Source organism: Pleuronectes platessa, chromosome 13, assembly GCF_947347685.1.
Source record: "Pleuronectes platessa chromosome 13, fPlePla1.1, whole genome shotgun sequence".
Classification (NCBI taxonomy): Eukaryota; Metazoa; Chordata; class Actinopteri; order Pleuronectiformes; family Pleuronectidae; genus Pleuronectes; species Pleuronectes platessa.
Genome location: NC_070638.1, coordinates 5,033,550 through 5,057,419, shown reverse-complemented (window position 1 = coordinate 5,057,419; position 23,870 = coordinate 5,033,550). Strand labels below are relative to the sequence as shown.

Genomic DNA, 23,870 nt, shown 5'->3' with positions numbered 1-23,870 from the left:
TGTTCTTGTTCTTGCCCTGATTTCCTTCCGTCGCCCTCGATGCAGTTTGTCGGTTCTGTTTTTCCACAGATTATCAGCTGGAAATCTCCACTCCAACTTCTTTATATCGCCTGGAATCAATGTGGCGAACAGCAAGACGTGATTGATAATGATATTGAGATTGATTGTCTAAATCCCTTCCCACAGTTCAAAGTCCCCAAACAGATCGTATATATTCACATGCAATTCAGTGCAGAGATAGGACTTGGCAGGAGCTGCCGATAGATAAGTGAAATAGGGCCAGAGTGAAAAGGCCTATCAGTCCCTGAGGGGCTTAGCTGCAGGATTCTGAGGCTCTAAACTGGCCGCGGTGGAGGGAGATAGTCGACATTGGTTTTAAATTACCCGAGATTGCCCTGTGGTTTCAGTCTGCGGGGTCTGCCGGCAGACGAGATGTTTGTTAAAACAAGTGCAGACATGGAGGCTGATTGGGGCGAGGAGCAGACCTGCGATTTCCCAGCCAGACAGAACAGGTTGGACGGCTGGTAATTGCAGAATTGGCAGAGGGGCTAAGGAGGTCCTGCTGCAATGATATCTGCCACTGGGACCGAGGCCGCGGTGATGATGCTGGAAAAGGTCTCGGTTTTCTCCCCGGGAGGATAGTCGGCCTCGTGCCACAGAAGGGATGGTACACACCACACTAATGACACTGTTGCTCATTGGCTCCTTTATAACGCTCACAATCACTGGGTAGGAAATGACCAATAATTGTGCAGCAGCTAATTGTCAGGTGCCTCAGTGGAGCTGGTGGTGACCACGCTCTTTACTTCCAGAGCCCTGAGTTCACTTTCTGTTCAGCCGGGGAAACTTTTTCCATTATGTCGTGACAAATATCCCAAAACATCTAAAAATGAATATTTCAGCATTTGTCTAGAGATACAATCATAAAAGATACAGTGTTAACTATTGATCTGATAGGTTGATTCTATACATGTTTGTTATCCTGAGAATAAATCAGGCTAAAATAATCCAGGCTAAATTAATCTAACTGGATTTTAGCTGGAGATTTATACGGAATATATTGGTTGGCGGATCATTTCAGCCAATCGTAGCCCTTCCCGATATATCAGACTTATCACATTCTTTTCTGAAATGTACTGGACCAGAAGTATAAAAAAGTAGCTCAATAACTTGTATGTATAAACATTTATATTTGCAATTATGCTAACTTTCATTTTAGAGAATGAACAATCTCCAAAAAGATGTTTTTACATTTTAGATCTTTGTAGAATAAAGACAAATCTTTATTCAAGTTCTATATATTTGGTTGTATTTATAATAAAGTTTATGGTCAAACTTAAATAGATATTTACCATATTTCTTTGTACAAGAAATGTATCTGCTCTCTTGTCTCGTTCTCTGCAAAAAAAAACAATTAAATAAAAAAAATAAAAATCATCCGTCAAGTAGCTGAAAGTCAAGGACCTGAAGCAGCTGCTGGAATCAGATCACTTTCCCTGGATGTGATGTTGAAGAACAGCGTTTTTCTTTAATGTAATAAAGGCAGAAAAAAAATAAGTAAATCAATCTACTGGAGTAAGAATAAGCTTCAAAGGGGTGATCTCACAAACGAGCGGAAAATTTGTGCGATACAAGAGAGAGCGACGACAATTACAACCACAACAATCTTCATTTACAAGATTCCATTCCCACCTTCACAGACCCTCCCACGCTCATTCACCAGCGTTCAGTCAGAGCGCCGTGCACACACACACACACACGCACACGCACACACACGCTCGATGCTTTTAACGCCGAAAGTTTACTTTTGTTACAGGTGCAATAACAAAAGGCCTTTTAAGTCTGACTTGAAAATCTTTAGGAGAAATTGGCTCCAGCATTGAGGGGCTGAGGAATCGATCGTGGCCTCTGGCTCAGTCCAGGAAAAGATGGATAGATTTCTTTGAAATGCACTCTGCGTGAGGATATAAGGACTATTGTGTGTTCTCACTCAGGAATAAATTGTTTGGTGACATATCTGGGGCCACCATTTTTTTTTTTTTTTGTGTTTAGCTTCAAGCTGCCTGCCTCTCTTGAAAGGGAGGGGGGGGGGGGTTGGGGGGTGTTGACGGGGTGGAGCACATTCATCCGTACTCCCAGACTACCCACACCTCATATAAGCTTTTATTGAAAGTTAAATCTCCTTCAGAGAGTTGGCAGCCCCGCGTTGGGATATCTGTCTCAGCAGCTGTCGGGGTTGATTACACCGGGGGTCGTGCCACACACTGGCAGCGATATAACCCCCCCCCCCCCCCCCCCAGAGAGAGGGAGAGAGAGAGAGAGACCGTTATGATGCTATTGATTGATGCACCCATCTGCATGCACTTGCACGGCCTCTTGACTCTGAAGCAGCCCCCATTTTCATTGAAGGGACGCAACATGTGGATGGTGATGGGTTTTGGGTTTTAAAAGAAGCTTGTGATGTCGTTTTAATTCCTCCACAACGAGCAGCTTGAATCTTTACCTCCGTGCGGGGGGGGGGGGGAGCAGATCGGTAACGAGTCTGGGGCCTTATCGGAGAAGTTCCCAGTAAGTCTGATACCGAGGGGCCTCGCGTGCAAATCAAAGCGACGCAGATTGATTTATTGCTTGTTCACAGCCTGTTACCCCGGCCCTAATGGTCAAAGTGGTTCAGCCACGGCATCGAACGCGGATGTAGTCGAGTAATGTTGATGAAAAGTCAGCTCGCCCGTTGTCCCTCCTCCCTCTCCGAGATAACCAGACATTGAGAATCCTAGTAATGATATTTGTGGTTCTTGTATAGAAACCTTGGACACTTAGTCCGAGGCATTTTATTAATTTATTACTTCTAATAAATATTAATAGTTAATTGAGGAGTGAGGAGGATTTTGTGCTCCTCTAACTTCTTAAAGAAACATAACACAAGACAACATCGGCTCCATCCAATCCAGAGAAGCCATCGAGAACAAGGAGAATTCAGATTTCTCATCAAGAAGCTTTGATATGATCCTGATCGCAGGATATTAGTGTTTCAGTTTGATAGCACATTAAAGAGCATTGTGCTGCTCACTGCAGGAAGTAAACACAACAGTACGCAAACAACCTATTTGTTACATATGTTTGTTTAGTGTTTCTATTAATTTTTTTTGCTTTTTCTTCCTTCCTGCGTGTGCAACCGGAACCAAAGTGTTTTTTTCTTAATGTCTTTTGTATTCAAATTACCTCGGCAGCAAGAGAATCATTAATGGAGCAGATGAGTTAATGATGTCTGTGAAGAGGATGAAGATTCAAACGGAGACCTCACCCCTCTCATTCCCCCGATTCATTATTAAACACAGAGTTGGCATTTAAAGGAGGAAAATAGAGAAATGGCTTCATGCATATTTCTTTTTCATGGCTGTTTTTCTCCTCTTCCTCGGCACTGGAAATTCTCTCCCACTGATCCGGAATCCATCTCGGCTCCTACATCGATTTCAATATCAAACACCAATAAAAAGCCACCTCTTATGGTTTTGTTTGAGCTCCTCCCTGCTGGGAGAGGGGGGGTGGGCGGCAGGGGGTGGCGGATCTTGGAACTATTGAATCAAAATATTGATGGAGCGCAGCCGGTGCCTGCGACGCCACAGCCTCAGTGTTAATGTTTCCTGAGTTACATCTCGGTAAACGCAGACGTTTGTTATTTATCGAGAGGGGAAGGTGACTGAGCATGAAGTAGGAGCTCTGTTTGACTCGAGTCCCTGCAGGGAAGTGGAGGAGAAGCCAGGCCTCCTGCTGGTGGCTGCTGAACAGGGTGAGGAGCTCTGCCTCAGAGCATGTTGCTGCTAATTAAAGACGATTCCTCGTTTCCTCTCTCAGGTTCTCAGCTTGTCGTGGGAACATGTTTTTTCGGCCACCTGTTGCTGCTGCTTCACGTTTGAGCAACACTTAACATGAACAGGTTGCAGAGGCTGTGTGTTGGGCTGCTGTGCAGTGGGCGTATCCATTGTGTAGCTTCCTCCACTGAAATATGAACTTGCACCCAGTTATACAATTCTAACAGCTGTTAGGAATACTAATGAGCTTAGCATTATGGATTTGAGAGAAATACTTGTATCTGGAGGTAAATATTCACCGATGAGCCTCTACTGGCAGTTTTCTATCTCGGCTTGTGTTGAGATGAACCTGAAGATGGCCCGTGTCAAAGTCAAGAATTACAAATCCAACCCCTGGTTTTAATGCTATGGCAGATCAGTGTATATGGAATTAAATTGTGTTTTTTAATTAATGTTATCATGGTTTTTCATATATAAATGTACTTAACAGTTAGTCTTTAGAGCTTTGCACACTAGATGTGATGGATTTGCTGGGTTCAAGTTTTACAGACAGCTCAACTCCAGTCGGAGGAGACCAACCAACCAAATGTTTACAGATTGTTTACAAACAAACATAGCTTCCTCAGATAAATACTCCATAAATAAGTATTATTGTGCCTCAGTTAGCTGCAGCTCTCTGAAACTACTCCTCTGCTTCTTCTTCAAACTCTGTGCCGGCCCGATGCAGCCCTAAATTTTTTTTAATCCTTATAATTAATTTCATTTAATCGTGTTGCACTTGGTATTTTGTGTCGTTCACCCCCCTGTTGATGTGAAAGCACTTTTAACTTTAGTCCACGTGGGAAGTTGGTCTGTTTGGCTGTGCAGGAAACTACCAACAGTTTGCTGTGGTGATGTGTGTTAAACCGTATGATGTAATAAATATTTGGACGACTCCTCCCCCTGTGATACTGTGACAGCCGCTCCCTGTTCTACCCCCCCGCCCCCCATCAGAACCAGGGAAAAAGCAGCAACATACATCATTAGTGGCTGCCCTATGGAGCTGGATATTAATTATCCTGTGTTCTTCTCGTTTGGCCACTCATTTGCACTTGTACTGTAAATGTCACCGGAGAGATAAATGGGAAAACAAAAACCGCGGCTTGTAGCCTTTCTGCAGCAGAATGTCAGAGGGAGTTTGGAAGAGATGAGATATCGGTGCTGGCCGGGCGTAGACTCCGGCTCAAAGGGACATTTCCCCCGAGGCGATAGAACGTGTAAGCTGTGTCATCTGTGTTTAGAAATTTATTTTTCAGATTTACTGTTTCAGACGCTGCACATCTGTGATTAACATTAAAATCAGTGAATTCGAAGCCTCATCTCTTTGAATCTGCTCCTCTAAGTGGTCTCCCTCCTCTGAAAGTGACCTCATCGTCTACAAGCCACCTTTCGCTTCTTCTTCTATTTTTTTTTTTGACTCTGCATGAACTCTTTTGCAGCCACACACTCGTGTGACGTGCCTTATTTGTAGATTTATGAGTGGAGTGAAAAGCACTTTTGGTTTTGGGGGGAGGAGGTGGAAGAAACCCCCCCCCCCCCCAGCTCAATGCCCATATTCTCAGTGTGGCCTTTAAGGTGCGAGGGAATAAAGGGGTGTTTGTATTAATCGATCACACGCCAGGCCTCGTTGAAGGCTGGCCTTAATGGCTGCTTGCTGTCATTGGGCCGGCAGCTTGTAGAAAGGATTAGAGCGGCTCCGCGGAGTAAAGGCGCCTGAACGGCAAAGTTCTGAGGCCGGGCGAGGAAAATAAATCAATTTATCTGTGATGGTGGTGCAGTTTGGGAACATAATGCCTAACGATGATGGAGTCTGGACACTTCATACTTGTCATTGTGAAATTGGACTGCCGTGTTGCTAATGATGGTAATGTATGTTGTGCCTCGCCCACTACAGTGATCCCTCACTCTGTCTCACTTAAATGCATCTCATTGTCTGGCATATTGCATTATGAATACCGCTGGGGCAAAAGAAGAAGAAAAAAAAGAGTTTAATTTATTCATTCATTTGAGCAGCAAGTTAATGGAAAAAGTGTATAACCATATAAATGTCTTCCTTGTTTTGTTGCAGGCGATTGTGACTTCGAGAAGCCGCTGGCGGCGTGCGGCTACAGCCAAGGAAGAGAGGACGACCTGGACTGGGAGCAGAGCAACACCAGAGAGAAACCTCCATCAGACCCCTGGATGCCCTCAGGTGAGGATGGTGACACTCGTGATGGCTCAGTGAGGAGGAGGAGGAGGATGAGGAGGATGAGGATGAGGAGGATGAGGATGAGGAGGATGAGGATGAGGATGAGGATGAGGATGATGAGGAGGAGGATGAGGAGGAGGAGGAGGAGGAGGAGGAGGAGGAGGAAACCACACAGAGAATTCAGCAGGGCACTGGTCTGGACATGTGACGCGGTTCATTTTATCATAATAAAAAAATGGGAAGGGCGTTTTTTATTTTTATGGAATCTTTCAAAAGAGCTGTTTCAGTTTGATTTACAAAAAGGGCAAAATAATGATGAGTAATAGCATTAATAAAATTGTATAATTTAGATTTAAATGGCAAATACAGTCTAAAAAGATGACAAATAGAATAATACAATCAGATAAAAGTATGATGTGAAAGATCATTCTGAAACAGAGTGATCTTTAAAGTCAAGTGACCAATCAGTCAAGCCTCACCTTTAAATCTGATCTTGATTAGAATAAACAGTCTTAACTTGACTTAAGTGTCTGGATAATAATAAATGTAGATTGCAGCACTTTTATCCATGAACTATTCACTAATTAGTTTAGTTTCAGACGGGGTAGAAGACGTATCTGTCCATATACAAGTTAATCTAACTGAATAATAAATGCAGATTCCAATCTGGTTGCAAATCAAAAAGTGCTTCTCCAGACATCTCTGCCTAACTAACACTGTTTCCTTGTGTTGAGCCGATACAGCTCCTCTGCACGTCGATACCCGAGCGGGGACGGACACCAGACAAAAGCGACATTTGATACCAAAATCCTCCATTTTAATTAAAGGAGTCTTCCCATCAGCCTCGTATTGAAATTCATTAAAATGCTCCCCCTGCACTTTGTGTGTGTGGCACACACTTTGTCTCTTTAATGTTCCATTGATCGCCCTTTTCCCTCTGATTTGAAATGCAGAGATATCACCGCCGCGCACACGGAGGCACCTGAGGAATTAGACTAATGGAATGACGCTTTTCTGTTTTTCAGCTCCACGTTAGAACAAAGGTAGCGTCTCAAACTAATGGATATTGTTTTCCTCTCCTATCTGACGCCTAATCTCACGAAGGCGGCCTCACAGATAGATTGCACCGGGCAGCCCCAGTGACAGAGGGGGAATTAATTAGCAGGCCCTCGCTAATTTCCAGCAGCCAGTGCCCGGACCTGTTTGTGTGTACATCAGCATGATGTGTGTTGAGCCGCCCTGGAGAAATTACTCTCCATGGTGGAGGAGGAGGGAGGGGGGGTTTGTGTCTTCTTCTTTTTTTTTTGTTCCTCCCATCGCAATTGATTAATGTGGAGACACATGGAGGCCGGGCAAAGGTCACAGCGAAATCTGGGAAAGCCTTGACCTACAAATTAACCCGAGGCGGGCGGTCTAAATTTAACATATCTGATTAAAATCCCATGTCTCGTTAAGAGGCGTCCCCTGATTGGTTCTCCCGGTCGGAGTGCACTTCAGGCAGTGACTGTTTTCTACCTGTGAGTCTTGAATTCAGCGTAATTAACCGGCTGCAGCTCTTTTCTCCGTTTCCCGGCGCGAGCACTCAACCTGCCAGCGCCACGCGGTGATCCCTCCTCTCTGCCCGCGCTGGAGAGGGATGTGAAATGTAGAGTGCTCCACGGCGGAAATGGTTTTAGGGCGTTTTAGAGCGCAGGTTGATGGGCGAGAGAAATGCATTCAGGTGAAAGCCACGGTGGTGAAGGAGCGATCTCACCTTTGATTGCCGTGCAGCTCTCAACCCTGTACTTATGAAATCTCCACAGAACGACCTCATCGTGCTGGTGGAGCCGGTTGTTATCCGGCCCGGTGTTCTGGGATGGAGATGAAATGGGAGTGGGCTCCGAGCAGACGGCGTTACTCCCTCAAACATCTTTTTAAAACGCCTCGTAGATCGTATCTGTCCACATAGAGCAGGAGGGTCCTTCATGTTAAATGATCGATAAAACCCAGCTGCATTTTTATTGGTGTGACTGTAAACTGTGTGTAGAGCCTGTGTCCCTGTAAGAGCTGGATCTGCATTCAGGACGTGTTCAGACTGGTTCTCTGTCGTCTCAGTGGCAGAGAATCCAGTTAATTCATGAGTGAGAAGCTCCTCGGGTCAAACACAAGAGGACTCGAGGTTATAATCACGGTCAAAGGTGCTTTAAATACTTTAAATAAGTAAATGAATTTGATATTTCAAGCATTTAATTTTTTTATATATATTATTTTATTTATACTTTTTTATGGTAGGGTTTTATACGATAAAGCCACTATCCTTAAAAATCTAATTCGAGATATCCAGTTAAATTATTATGAGAAAAAAGTCATTATTTTAGGTAACTCTTCCTATTACAGGGGAAAATTAGATTTAAATGAGAAATATGAAGCATCTTGTTAAGTTTCACTTTCGTATAGAATTCACAAATAGCTTAATATTTAATATTTTTGCTCATCTGCACCATATTATCAGGACTTAAAGTTAAAGTTTGTGTCTATGCTGAAGAAAGAAACACAGACTTGTAAGAAACTTAAGAAAATTAAGACTAAATTCTCATAATATTACAAGTTTCTTCTCAATTTCTACTTTATCGTAGTTTTAAATTACTGATGAAGGAGAAAACAAGTTTAAATTAATGTTTGTCTGCTATTTTTATTTATATATTTTTGTGCTTGTCTTACCCTAACCTTATACTTTGCACTTGATTTACTGCCACAACCACAATCATCCCCATCCACCGTATGGTTACAGCTCTAACTTAGGGCTGCTGGTCAAAAATAGGTCAATGTCAATTATCTCACTAAATTATTAAGTCTTTTTAAGTTTAAAAAGTTCTGCTCCGGCATGAACGCTGTTGTCTTAACTCTTCTTTATGGGCAGAGAAACAATTCTAGATCAAATATGTTCTCCCCCCTCGATGTGCTGCATAAGCTATATTTCAATCTATTTAACCTTAACACAAATTGTTTCACAGCCCAGCTCTATGTTCAGTAGTATTCCTCTCTTCATTAGAGATGAAACAAATCATTTGGACCTGAAGTCCCCCTCCTCTCTGCTGAGTGCCTCGTGGAATCAGTGGGCGACGTCCTGAGTTAACTTGCTGGATCAGTGTGGTAACTGTAGAGGATGCATTCATGAGAGGCCCCGAGCCGGGTTTAATGGAAAACGGGAAAAAAGTGAAATGAAACGCGACCAAACAAACCCTCTGATCACACGCAGGACGGAGGCGAGGGCCTGAAACCCTGGCTTGTTTACGAGGATCCGCTCCCTGGCTAATTGCTACGTCTGGACGGAGCTGCCTTGTTTATGCCTCTGCGCGGCTCTGATTGCATGCTGCGGCTCCTGGAGGGCGGCTCGGCCCAGTTCTGAGGCTCCACGCGTCGGCTTGGACGCTCCCCAGCGCCTTCCCAACCGGAGAACCCCCCCCTGGCAGGACTGTCACCGTCAGTGGCGTTCTGAACCAGCAGGCCTCATCTGCCCTGGACCAGGAAGACACTGGAGGGAGCTGGACGCCGCTCTGTCAGAATCAGATCGCGGCTGTGAGAAGCACTGGAATCACGTTAACATCTTTTAAAGAAGTGATTCCTCTAAGTTTCCTCTCTCGCCTCTGTTGTTATAAGTTGGTGCAGTAGTCCTGGAGAGGAGCGGGTGAAGCGGACTGGGTGGGGAGGTTTGCAGTGTGGCGTCCAGATGCCGTTAAGAAGAGGTTCTGTTTTTAGCGAGGCCCCAGCTGGTGCAGAGGCTGCCTCCTCCCTGACGGTGTCCTGGATGGTGCCAGCAGTCGACTGCTGCTCCCATGCTCCCTCCCCTGAGACCTGTTCCGGGGAATAATAGCAAGAGGAGGAGGAGAAGGAGGAGTAGAGAGGAGGAGAAGGAGAGAGGAGGTCCTCTAACTGAGATTAATTAGGGTTTTTGTATTATGCAAGGAACAATAGCAAACGCAGCTCCGGCTAAATGACTTATTGTTTTATTCTTAATGTCTGCTCTAAATATGTTGCGGGTGGAGAAATTGAATGTTTTTGTCTCAGTGTGGCTCGGGGTCTTTGTTTTGATGGCGTGCCCTCGGTCCATAATGACACCGGGACAATGGGCGAGGGACTGGCGGGATACGGTTCCTCACGGTGCTCCGGTGATCTCCTCCCTCCTGGTTCTTTTCTCCTCAGGTTCATAATACCTTCATGCTAATGCAGCTCACTGCTGAGCCCAGGCGGGCGGGGGGGGGGGGGCCTGGCTCAGAGTGTGGCTGCTGCATATGGATAAGACAGATCTTTGTAAAAAAAAAAAAAAAAGGGAAACTGTTTTCACCTTCGCATTACCTGGGTCGACCGGCGCTGTTTACTTATAGAACACCAGAAGGAGAGAACACCCACCAACTGAAGGACGTGAGAAATTAAATCAGAATTTAAATCACATCAGCAAAAGATGGGATTTGCTGTTGAGGATCGGGGGGGGGGGGGGGGGGGGGGGGGCACACTGTCTTGTGAAAATAAGCTAATTGCCTTTTGAGCCATTCTTAACTTTGTATGAAAATCAGAGGGTGCGGCGGTGAAGGTTATGTGGTAAAGGAGAACCCCCCCCCCCCCCCCCCCCACCCCCTGTTATACGATTAAGGGACGAAACAGAACAACGAAATTACAATGTCTGATCAATTCCCTGAATTAATTCCCGGGGATGAATTTCATTTCGGGACATGTTTGTGCTGTCGTGTTGGGAGCAAACTGGATTCCCCCCCCCCTTTCACCACAAAGAGGATTATCTGCTCTGTCGCGATGGAGGACATATTTTTTAAACTATCTTTTTGACACTAGCCTGCATGCTACGTACAATTAAGGCTAACGATGCCGCTAGGTGACTCTCGTGGCGACTCTCGGTGGTGTAATGGGTTTGTACCAGACCATTACATGACCCGTTTATTGCCGCGGAGCGCCGGTAGTGCCGCGCTGCATATTAAAATGACACATTAAGCCATTAAGAATTGCCGTTTGATTGACACGCGGCAACAAAGGATGCTGCCGGGGGAACATAATAAGGGGTCAGCGTCTCCACCCGACTGAAATGACATGTTGCTCATGATGGATGGTTTTTCGAGGTGAATCTATTTGACACCGTGAAAGAAAACCTGCCAGCTCCTTCATATGGAGAGCTCCGACTTTATTCAGTGTTATTCTATCAGCCCCCCCCCTCCCCCCTCCCCCCCCTCCTCTTCATGATTCAGAGGACACAGGGAAAGTTCTGGAGAATTGAGCGGAGGCCACCGATGTTCACATTAACAGCCTCACCCTCACAGCGAGGGCCCTTTTGATTGGTGGCAGACGGAGAGAATAGCCTCGTCTTCATTGACATTTCCGAGGCAGCAGCCGCGCTTTTTTTCCGCGGCGGTGACCTCTGTGAATTTTATTAGCAAATGAGACCTTGAGGGTTTGGGTTTAAAGAGCGGCCCCTTCCTCTTGGTCCCCCCCCCCCCCCCCATAATGATTTTCACAGAGTTCAGGACCCGAATGGAGGAGAGATAATGAGCGCGAGTCGTTATTGCAAATTAGATCCTCCGCTCGGAACCATCACTCAACTCATAATTAATCTAAATACCTATCCACGTCCACCTATAGACTGTGATGCTAAGGATTAGACAGTCGTCTGTTTATGTGAACTAAATCATATCAAAGTGAATTTCCCATTAAGGAGATTTTACTGCCTGATTTTACGGGAAAGGGACGAAGGGGGAAAGAACATATATAAACCCTGAGCAGGTAACTGTCCTACATTGTGATTTATTCTGCCTAAAAATATCCTCGACCCACCGTGCACTGCATTTTAATTGTAAGAGCGTTTTTGTAGCCTTCAAGGAAAAACCATATTCACACAAGTAGAAGCTGGAAATGCTTTTTAGCAGTGCTTTTAGAGATTTTAATTCTCAGTCAATTTAATTCAGCAGAAAAGGGTTAATGGGATTCATCTGACTTTTGTCTCAGGTCTCAGGTCTCAACCCTGAACCTGCTGCTTTCTGCAGAGCGTGTTTTAAAAAGAGCTTTTCTGAAGGCGAGGGAATTTAAATGAGTCAAAATGATAAAATTAGGCTTCGCTGGTGTCACATTGTTCTAATCCTAAAAAGCTGTCGTCTCCAAATTGAGTTTGATTGTTTCACAAAACAGGAATTTTATATTAAGTGTGGATTTCAGTCAGAGGATGTTGGTGATTAGCCGACACGTTGCTTCATTAGATGACGTGACCATCAAAAAGTTGTTTTATTGAACAAATCCGGGCTTAAAAAACATGATATTAAAGTATTTCATTTTTCCGTCATTATCAGTGTGTCACCAGGTTCTTGTCTCAGCTGAACCTTTCTGTCCCATATGGGCCGACCCGAGCTGCGGCCAATTCCCGACCGCTCAGCCGGTGTGAGTGACCTGACGGGTCGGAGGATTAACCTGATGGAAGCCGCCCCCCCTCCCGGAGTTCAACCAGGCCTCGGACAGAACGGCTCATAATACCATTAAACCACTGAGGCTGTACTTCTGGATTACTCACTGTCCAGCTGAGCCTGAACATTTGTGTGGTGTTTTTTTTTGTACTTGCTGGGAAATACTTTATCCCAGTATCCAGCCACTTGTTTGATTGATGCCGACTGGATTTCATCTGGCAAAGCTGCAGCCTCATACTGGTTTAGGACACAAGGCGTTTCCAAGCTGCTGATTGGTAAAGTTGTTGGACTCGTTTTTCATATTCCTCGTCAAAACCAGGTCCTTAACATTACCCACAATGCAATTCAACAGCCGACCCTTCAGTCAGTCATTCAAGTTTGTTCCACCATCCACCGAGAAGCAGTTTGTCAGACTCTTCCCAAAAGGTGTTCTGAAAAGTGAATTTGTCTTTTAATATCTTAAATTTAAAAAAAGATTGAATTTGATCAAAGGCTACGTCCACAAAAATATATTTTATTTAAGAATCTTTCAGTTTCTGCTCTGGTTTTGCTTCAGTCTGGAACTTTGAGCCCAGTTTCAGTCTGATAACTCTGGCCAGGCGTTTGAGTCTGGACAGACAGAAACATTATTTTTCTTAAACAAAGATGTAGAATCCCGTGTTCACTTCCTGGTTTGGTTTTAACACTCGTTACTGCACCGTCACCAGCAAAACCAGGATAGACATGGAACGTAGAAATGTTACTTACACTTATTGTGAGCTACAGATACTAGAAACTCTTACTTTTCCTCACCTTTAGTATTTTATGCAACTAATAACCAATGTCTTCATTTTAAACACCATTTTAAATCTTTAACATATTTGTATGGGTGTAGCCATATAAGAGATTTGAGACCCCAACCAAACTAATATCCTGCTGATGTTAATGATGCTTCATGTTCTTTGTGAAACAGCAGCTCTGATCCAGACACAGTACAACTTCTTAATAACATCTACACAATCCAGCGTGATAGTTCCTTTCATTTTGCGATGAACCTTAATGTGAACAGCCTCCGCAACAGGAAACACTTCACCTGCTGATTCATTTCTCATACCCGCCCCCCCCGTTCCCCGTGCTCAGCCATCATTGTAATCTAAGGTGAAGCCGGCCTACATCGGAATAATAATAAATCTGTTCCTCTGAATCCCTCAGACAACAGGCGAGCCCTGGCCTTTAAGGAGTCGCGGCAGACGGGCCCTGAGTGTGTGCTGAGAGCTCTGCTATTTTTAATTGGTCTTGAACACACCATTGTTACGGCACGAGAGATAGAGAGGGAGAGCGAGGGGGGCGAGCGAGGAGGGGCGACGACACCCTCGTGCATCACTAGCACATTAGCACGGCGCTAACACAGTGTCATTATAATTTGCTCTTAGTCTCGCTGGCTAATTAGTTTGTCATGGTGCAGCAGGTCCTGCACAGCATGTGGTCATTAGGCGGGAGGAGAAACAGGAAGTGAATGACAATGGCTGTTCCCCCGTCACCTCCTGTTAGCCAGCGGCAGCAGCGGCACGGCGAGCTGGCAGCCTGTCACTGGAGATGCTGTACTCTCACGTTTCATGCTGGTCAATAACGAGGGGGACACTTTATTTTGTGTTTTGGTTCACTGACACAAAACGAGATGATTTGCAGGCTTCAAATTCGGTGACTTAAGAAACTTCACAGCTCCCGGTGCAGCCGCCGCGGCTCTGACAGCCCGGGAGGAAGTGTTCTAATATTTATACGTTTTTATTCTCTCTCTCTCAAGTAGCTGCACTTAACCACGAAAGCGCCACCGCATTAGGTTTTATTAAACAAGAAGTGACTGGTCACCGAAGGTACCTGTTGTTTTATTAATATTTCATTAACGTGCGAGTAGCAGAAATGTGCAAAATGCAGCTCGAGGGAAGTGATTTTTTTCTTTTCTTCTTTTCGTCTCTAATTACGGACGAGGAGCAGCGGCCGTGCATAAATCTCCTGAGCACCTCTGTCACAACGTGGCCATTTGAAATGAATAGTAAACAGCCTGTTTTAATCAGAGAGGAAAGCAGCGGTGCAGCATCTTAGTCTCTGCAACCGAACAATTCATCATCTGATTATTTTCTGCTGGTTCGCGTTACGCCAAAGAGCGCCTGACGTTTCCAAAGGGGGGGGGGGGGGGGAACCAAGCCGGCCCGGTGCTCCTGAGCAGAGGCTGAACGCTGGAGAGAGACCTTGGGCCCGATGGAGGTTTGGACAAACAAGTGTCACCGAGTCGGCTCCTCTCCTGCTCTTCTTCATGAGCTTTACACGACCTCACAGATAATTACATCCTCCAACCAGAGACAAAGCTGAAAGGGAACGATCACATGTAACAGAACACGTGTCCGTCACAGCAGTGGAAAAATCCATAAGACAAGAGAAGATGGTTATTCACAGCTGGAGACGGAGCTGCTGTTACTGCAGTGAACACGGGGAGATGTCTGAACGGCCTCGTGCGACACAATCAAACTTAAATGTGTGCAAACGTTTAGAGGAGAGGAAACGCACAAAAGTGTCGGACGTAGTTTCAAAATAACACAACTATTTAATTGCTTTCCGTTCTATAATATAAGATATAAACTGTAATACACCTGTTTATTTAAATGATGGATTTATTCGGTCAAGCTGTTTTTTTTTTTTAAGACTACATCTCGCCCTCAGTCGTCATGGAGACATCCCAGCTGTCAACACGTGGTGGTGACCGAGCGTAGAACCAGTTCCTGCTGTCATGGCGATGATTCCACTCTTCCACAGGTGATGATCACCACGATTATCTCCATGACGACGGAGCAAGTTCCATTCCCCCGGCAAAACCTTGTGCCCGAAATCACTTCCTTGTTCCCTCGTTCCCTTGTTCCCTCGCTCCCTACTCCCTTGACACTCACTAGGTGACTCAGTAGAGAGCATTGATCTGATGAACCTATTTATCATCATCATCATGTTGTGTCATCAGTGAAGCTGCAGAGTCGCACACGGCTGCACTTCACATTAATAAAGTGTCATATTTGACAGGTCCATGTACTGACTGTGTAAATGTGTGGACACAATAGTGCATTACAATGCTTTGTATCCCACAATTCAATGCTCTGTATGTAATAGATTACAATGTGTGAAATTATGTTTGGTAAAAAGTCTGAATTTGCCGCTCACTAGGTTGCATCTAACCCTAAACCAAAGACCGGTGGTTCGATCCCCGGCTCGTTCTTATTGCATGTTAAAAGTAGTTTAATATTGTGACTAGAAAAGTGTCATATAATAGTCTGTTTACCATGATATAGAGAATATAACAATAAGTCCTCAAGTCATATATCATACAGTGCAGCTCTTCATATGATGTGATACACGCTCACATAATCCAAATATGTTAAGACCCTGTAAAACGACAACTTACACGCACCTGACAAACAAAGCTGAGGAGGCTGACTCCATGTCATCCCTCCTCCTCCTCCTCCTCCTCCTCCTCCTCCTCTGCTTCCTCTCCTCCCGTTTCATTGTGTAAACATGACAGAGCCCCCCGCTCGTTATCTGAAGCTGGAGACAGATGGAATTGGTGAGCGTTACAAGTGCAGCACAACAAGACAAGTGGGCAAGCTGCAGTCACTGACGGAACAAATGGGGTTTTCTGCGAGCGGCTGCCTGGCTGACAGACTCTGGGACCGGGCCCGGCTCGTGTAGTCCACGTTATTCACTCTGTAATTTAATGACAGAGATTCACGTCCTCCGCGGGTTCGGCTCTGTTTGTCTCACCTCTAAGTGAAATGTGCCACACTTCCAGAAAGGAAAAAGAGAAAATGCATCTCTATATATATATGCGTGTGTGTGTGTGTGTCTCATATATTTCATCATAAACGGAGTCTCTCTTGGCTCCGACTCAAATGCCGTTACAATTTGTGCCATCTCATTAGCGAGCCAAGCTAAATAGGATGATGACAAATAGAATATGTCCCGCGTCTCCTTGAAAGTTTGCCAATATAATAATTCTCACTCGTGTTTTATTGGCAAAGAAGGGGAGGGAATTAGATTAACCTTTTTAATATTGAACCAGAGCTATAAAATCTAAATGGGGGGCTTGCTCGGCAAATAGACTTTTAACTTATTGATTCCTCATCATTTCTGTCCTCTCTATCATTTAGAAGACGAGGAGAAGAAGAAACACTCCTCTCCAACGTGCGGCGTCTTTTTTTTTCGGATTAGTCTTTTTCTCCTTGTGTTTTGATTAATGATGATAATTAGAGAGTTTCCATCAATCCAAAGATAAGAGGATTTTCTCATTAAGGGTCACATGCTACAATTCTCAGTGCTAATAGGAAAAGGTCTCAGCGCACTCATTTACCTGCTTTCTGCACACTTGATTTCCGTCTTTTATTTAGTTAGTGTGAGACCTCGGGACGTGTTCACTGGTAATAATGATTCTTCACTGGGTCGTTTTTCTGCTGTGTTAAAACAACCTGCCTCTAAAACCCAATAAGATCAAATGCAATAATAAGCTTATTCTTCATGACTCTGCCAAATGTACCACACAACCTTTGAAAGTCTTTATGAAATAAGTGTTTTAGTTATTATAGATTTATTTTAAAGATGCATGTCTGGATATAAAATAGATATAGACTCAGGGTCCTTCTTATCCAACACAGGGTGATGTTCAATCTTTAAATTATTGTCCAATTAACAGTCAAATACACGATGAAACGTCTTAGCAGATGCTATCGTCCAATGGCTGAAGGTCACAGGTGTTTGTGGGCGTCCAGGGACCTCGAGCTCTCAAAGGGTGATGGGTCCCGTTGGGTTGATATTTGGAACTGAGCCTCAAATGTAAAATAAGGACATGTTAATGTCATAGTTTGATGGCCAGGTTTCGCGGAACCAGGGTTCAACTGTTATAAGATGTTTTTTTAGAGATGTAGCACAGTGGTGTGTCTTTGCACATCGATGTTGAAGTTATTGATTCACATTGAGAACAGATAGGGCCGATTGGAATGTAAGTTTATTATTTTCAGAGGTATTTTGTCATTAACCACAGTTTGGGATATATCAAGTTTTGGTGATTCAAGATGAGAAGCTAAGAAATGACCAAATCCACTAGGATACAACATCTGGGAACCACATGCATCACCAATGTTTCAACTCCTTACAGATGATAGTTCTAAATCTGTTTTGTGCTTCTCTGGGTCGTTTTTCTGCTGTGTTAAAACAACCTGCCTCTAAAACCCAATAAGATCAAATACAATAATAAGCTTATTCTTCATGACTCTGCCAAATGTACCACACAACCTTTGAAAGTCTTTATGAAATTAGTGTTTTTGTTTTCATAGGTGTATTTTAAAGATATATCTGAATATAAAAATAGATGTAGGCTCAGGGTCCGTCTTCTCTAGTTTGTTATTTCCAGAAATATTTTATCATTAACCGGAGTTTTGGAGAAATCAAGTTCTGGTGGTTCAAGATGAGAAGCTATGACCAAATCCAGTAGGATTCAACATCTGGAAACCACATGCATCACCAATGTTTCAACTCCTTTCAGATGATGGTTCTAAATCTGTTTTGTGCTTTTCACCTCGATTTGCAGTTGTATGAAAGACACTGATTGATTGTAGACTATTTCCCCCCATATGGACTTTTGTACTATGGTTGAATCAATGGATTAAATCAAGATGGCTCCCTAGACTGCAGCCTTGTTACTGTGCTCTCTAGTCACCATCAGCCAGAACCACATTCCCTCTGTGTGCTCACTCCCTTGTTTTCGCTTCAGGCTCGGCCTTTGTGATGGTGAACACCTCCGGGCGCTTCGCCGGGCAGAAGGCCTTGCTGCTGACTCCGCAGCTGAAGGAGAACGACACCCACTGCGTCACCTTCAGCTTCTACATCGGAGGCCGGGACAGCAGCCACCCGGGCCACCTGAACGTCTACATCAAGGAGAACAACAGTCCCATGGGCATGCCGGTCTGGAACGTGTCGGGTCCGGCCACTCGCTCCTGGTCACAGGTGGAGCTGGCGGTCAGCACCTACTGGCCCAACCTCTACCAGGTGAGGAAAAGGTGGTGCGAGTCCAGCTCTCCGGTGCATAACACCTCATCATAGAACTGGGTTACTCATTGTGAGCAGCTTTTATAGTTGAGCCAAAGTCATTAAAGCCTGTTCTCCTAAATGTATTACACGAGAGGTTCCAAACAGTCGCACAATGGCTCATTCAGAACAACTAGGGTTATTGATTCCTGGTGCTAGCTGGGTATCCATGGTAATCTGTTCTCTCTGCCTTCCATCTCAACCACTTCTCCTTTTTTTGTCCAATTCTGAAAACTAATTTTCACTTATCAATGCACACGACTGCTGGCCGGGGGGGGGGGCGAGGTGATTTCACACCCGCCTGGCTGTTAGTCTTCACCGGGCTTGTTCCACCAGTCCACCGAATGTTAATTGATGCGGAGCAAGCCCCTTAACCTCCCGATGGGAGACGGTCCCTGGGCGAATTATTTCATCATGGCCGGGCAGGGCTGGTCCACAGTGGAGCTGAGGGGTGTCCTCCTGCCTGCTCATCACAGCCGCCCTGATAACTTAGTTAACAAGGCACACCCGCTGAGGCTCTCGCTGCTGAATGCAAGATGGGGGAATTTAATGAGAGGCACGTGGTTGACAAAAAAAAAGAGACAGAAGAGAGAGAGAGAGGCGCGAGGGGGGGGTCAACAGTTGAGGAGGAATGGGAAGAGCTGCTGCTTCCACTAATAGTCACTGCTCGCCGGTGACAGGGTGATGACCCTTGTTTGACGTAATGATGCAACAGCGAGTCTGGTCAAATGTTTTCAGTTCGGCTGAAGACTCTTGAAGCTTGAAGGAGTTTTTTCCTGGAGAGGAGGAACCGCTTGTTATGTCCGGATCCGTCTGTCGCTGAAAAGAAAGAACAGACACACACACACACACACACACACACACACACACATGAGTCTTAAGTGGTGACCTTCATTCGCTCGTTTGAAATGAAAATGAAAATATTTGCTCGGCTTTGCTCCGAGAATTCGAAAAACACGACAAACAAATCCAAACCCTTAAAAGAAAGCGGATTTTCACTTTTAAATCCCGAGGTAGGTTCAACACTACAACGTTGAGACCCCCGAGTGGTGAACGATGGTTCCCAGTGTGTTCGGGGGAAACTCCCAGCATCTGTTGCCTCTCAAGTCCCAGCGGACGCTCTGTCTCTGTTTGTAACCGTTCCAGACCGGAGCTGACAACACGGGGAACTGCGAGGACGCTAATGATCTCAGCAACGCTCCCAGTCAAGAGGAGAGAGGCCAACGCTAGAAATTGTCACTAATTAACAACATGGCACTAATTATAGGTATCTTTAATTGCACAGTAAGCTACGCAATTGTCAAAGGGAAGCCACCTGATACTTGGAAATTATTTTTTAATTACCACCAAGGCTTTTTAGTCATCATGAGCCTTTCAGCCTTTTTGATAATTACTCCTCTGTCAGGTCATCCCTAAAACTTTTAATTGAGATCGGCATTGAGTTTCAAAAACTGAGCATTGTGCACAAAAAAAAAAAAACGATTTCCAGGAAGAATAATGCCCAGTCCCCTCTATGTCCTGCACATGCTATCGAAAAGGTGTGCTCTATGCATAAGATGAAAACCCATAATTTATCGTGATATGCGGCCGCGCCACATCGAGAAAGAAAAACCCCCTAATGTCCTCATCTATCTTGATTTCAATACAGTACAGCCCGTGGCAGAGCTAATCAATCCTGCTGTAATGTAGTACTTAGCCGAGTCCCTCCGGGGCGAGCCAGTGTGGCGATGTAGACACTGAATGTTGGGTTCACTGTCTGTCCCTCTCTGACAAATGAGAACGCTGAACTTTCCCCACGACATCAACAGCTTCCGTCCCACGTGAATATTTCCACTCGCCGGGTCGGGCCCAATTAATGCGCCGCACTATCACTGAGGCTGGAATCAATTATATCACAGCTATTAGTCGGGCTGACTGATGTCTGTTGCACAAACAAAGGATTTCAATTAGAGAGAGAGGGACCCGGTTCATTTGTCTGGTGGCGATATATGGAGTGGTTGGCCTTTTAATTTCCTTTAAATTAGCCTGTAATGAGGCCATAATTGGCACCCAAGACATTCACTTTCATATTTCATGAGACAAAAAAAGAAAATGTATAATTAGACAGCCTTATCTGAAGGCACCCCGCCTCCCAGATGACAATGGCAACTATCTCTGCCACCACATTCCTGGACTACAAAAGGAATCTCAGATGTCGAGCTACAGCTGGCAGGACATAAGTTTCTGGGCGACACCCTGTTCGGAATCTATCCATTAATATATACCATTGGCTGACAGATGTAGGCTTGTATTTAGGGAGCAGCGGCATGCAGAACATGTGTAGCTGCAGTTTGTGTGTGTGTGTGTGTGTGTGTGTGTAATGTAATGGCTCTCTGCACCACACCCTGGGTTTGGGAAGGGACTGGCATTCTGTTTCCCTTTTTATCACACTGCGGAGCGTGGAGCGCATTCCTCTGACAGTCTGCCGGGGACACGCCCTCCATCTCAGCTCGTCCCTTAAAATAGGACCACGTTAGTCCTACGCGCCACAGTTGTGCTCGATTCCAGGTTTATTCTGTCGTTAGAAACGTCAACAAACATATAACTCGAGACGCGGAGCAACTGGGAAATGCCCCAGCAGTCCCCTCTCATGAAGGAGACGGCTTTTTAAATATGCATCGAAGGGTTAATTCACTCGCATTATGAAGAAGCTCATGTTCACACTCACCCCTAGGGGGCGTCTAACCACGCAGATAAGTTTAGATCTCTTTTCAGGTTTGGAGGATTTCATCTGTGAGACTTTTATAGGGACTGTAACGGGAATAAAAAACCAGTGTCAAATTAAATTTAAAGTAACCAGAGGCCCCCCCGACACCAGCTGTCCTAATGGGGGAGATTAATGCATCACGAAATGTAGCAGTTAGCATCACGCAAAGAAGTTTTTAAATAGAGAGCAGTTGTTATGAAATATTTACTCCCAGTAACTAAGATATATCAGTCACATGGCAATCATAGTATCAGTTAGAAGGAAGTAATGGAATAAGGTCGACACATCTGACCTGACACTTGATTCAAATGCATCATGGTGTAAACTGAAGAGATTGTGAATAACATTTCATATAATGCACTTTTATCTTATAATATTACAATAAATGGCCAAATTATAGGTTAAATTGGTGTAAAAGGCTTTTTTCTGCCTCAAGGTCCTTAAATTCCACTAAAACTCAAATGTCTCTTTCACAGATTTGAGCCTTTCACAGAAGTATCCTCCAAGCATAGATGTCAGGGTGTGTTTGATAATAATAGATTTAATAATAAAGTGTGTAGAAAAATGTTAATTTGTTTATATTCTACATAGTGTTTTTTCCTCATTCATGTTCTATATGGTTGTATTTGTGTTTTCTTTTATGTATAGTTTTTATAAAAAAATGTATGGTGAGTTACATTTTATGTCATAAAAGGTTTGATAACATCATATGAATATTTTCCTATTTATTATATGTATATATGGAAAGTCGGGCTCTAGAGTCGAGGTAGTAGCTACAGATATTAACAAAAGATCGTCTAAAGCTATTCAACATTATGTTACAGGTTCTGATGTTGAAGTGACTCCTTGTTTACTTTGTGAATTGTTTTTGATTTCATGGATATTTCATAGCAACAGACTAAAGCATCACTTTAATGCTTCAGCCTTAAAAACACAAGACGTTGAAAACATTTAATGGGACGACCCCTGAGGAGTAAAGTGCTAGTTTGAAACATAGTCGTTAGTCGTCAAGCATAAAGGAATGTGTTTGGTTTACAAAAATAACTGAACACTGATTTATTTGAAATGTAAAAATCACAGAACTTTCCAAAGTTTAAATCAAATGACAGTGAAGAACTTTGCTGTTTTGACTTTGGGTGTCTTCCCCCTTTAAACCATATTACACATGTGAGGTGGTTCACCCCCTGTGCCCTGTGTGCGTGTCCCAGCCGGTGTGCTAATCCTCTCAGGGCTCAAACTTAATGTAACACTTGCATGTCATAACACCGATCAGCCGTGACATATTGTGGAAATAATGTCAGTGGCCCGCAGCTGTGTGGCCGGCCGCCGCTCGGCTAAGAGCATTAGCCGTGGCCGGACTTCTTGTGTGCGAGCGGGGCGGCCTCACTCAAGTGCCATCCGGAGACATGTGGCCATTTATCACTGGTGTTATGAGTCTCCTCTCTCCTCCTCAGATTGTGTTTGAAGCAGTAACCTCAGGGCAGCGCGGCCTGCTGGCCATCAAAGACGTCGTGGTCCAGGGCCACCAATGCAGTAAGTCCTTTTTTTTTCCTTCGCCATAAAAGAATATCATCAAAGAGTCATTGTCCTTTCCGTGACACTCTCCCAAATACCTGCATGGCTGTCCTGCTCAAGGCCTCCCAGTCAAACAAAAGGCCTTCAGAGAGAGGAGGCTACAGTCAATCCAAAGTGTGAACCTCCCTCCTCCTCCTCCTCGCTCCCTGAGGATTTATCATCGTGCCGCTGACACGCTGAAGTGTGCTCGGGATATAATGTTGGAGTGGCTGTGTTAAATCTCCCCTTTGAGAGATGGGAGGAATAGTGCAAAAAAAAAAACAAATACCAGCATAGAGTGAGCTGCTGCTGCTGCTGCCATTATTCTCTCCTCCCTTAAGGATATTCAGTAAAGCATCTCATCTCTCAGATGTTCACAATCCCACCACCCCGGCTGAATGGAAGTAGGAGCACTTGAGAGTGAGCCGCGGAGCTAATGAACATGTAATCACCAGCGCATTTACAATGTTACCGCCTCGGCTGCTGGGATAGGCCGCTGCTGTGGGAGGACTGGGATGAGGGCTCTTCAGGATTCCTCCAGTCTGAGTGCCAGGGGGCCACGTGAGACCGTGTGGCGCTCCTCAAGTTTAAACGCCCCCCCCCCCCCCCCCCCCTCCCCCCGCAGTCAATCAATACCACAAGCGTCTCATCAATTGATTTACACCACTCTCCACCTTTCATAACTTAAGTATCCAGCTCTGATTGTCGGCTGCTAATCGCCCGGGAACCGTTTGAAAGCAGCGGAATTCCTGCAAATGTTATGTCGATTGTGATGGATGTGTATCGTAAGTGGTGTTGCACATAAAATGTATTTGTGCGTAATCGATTGTGCGTTCGTGATGTGATCGGTGGTTAAAGGTGGAATAGTGAGGGCGGATCAATAACCTTTCTTTTCTTTGAGTCAGAAGCAAAGTGATCAGAGCGACTCGTCAGCCGGAGCGCTGCCAATTAATTTTCTATTTATACGACCATGAGGAATATTTAGCTCAAAGGTG

The 23,870-nt window shown here is 44.7% G+C and overlaps 1 protein-coding gene across 1 annotated transcript in view; it reads left to right on the top strand.

Moving 5' to 3' along the window:
* LOC128454507 (receptor-type tyrosine-protein phosphatase mu) overlaps positions 1-23,870 on the top strand; it is a 127,007-nt gene that overhangs the window by 7,315 nt on the left and 95,822 nt on the right. The window contains exons 4-7 of the mRNA XM_053437921.1: positions 779-850; positions 5,914-6,042; positions 18,262-18,536; positions 22,776-22,854. Coding sequence (XP_053293896.1) covers positions 779-850; positions 5,914-6,042; positions 18,262-18,536; positions 22,776-22,854 — 555 coding nt within the window. The remainder of the gene's footprint in view (positions 1-778; positions 851-5,913; positions 6,043-18,261; positions 18,537-22,775; positions 22,855-23,870) is intronic.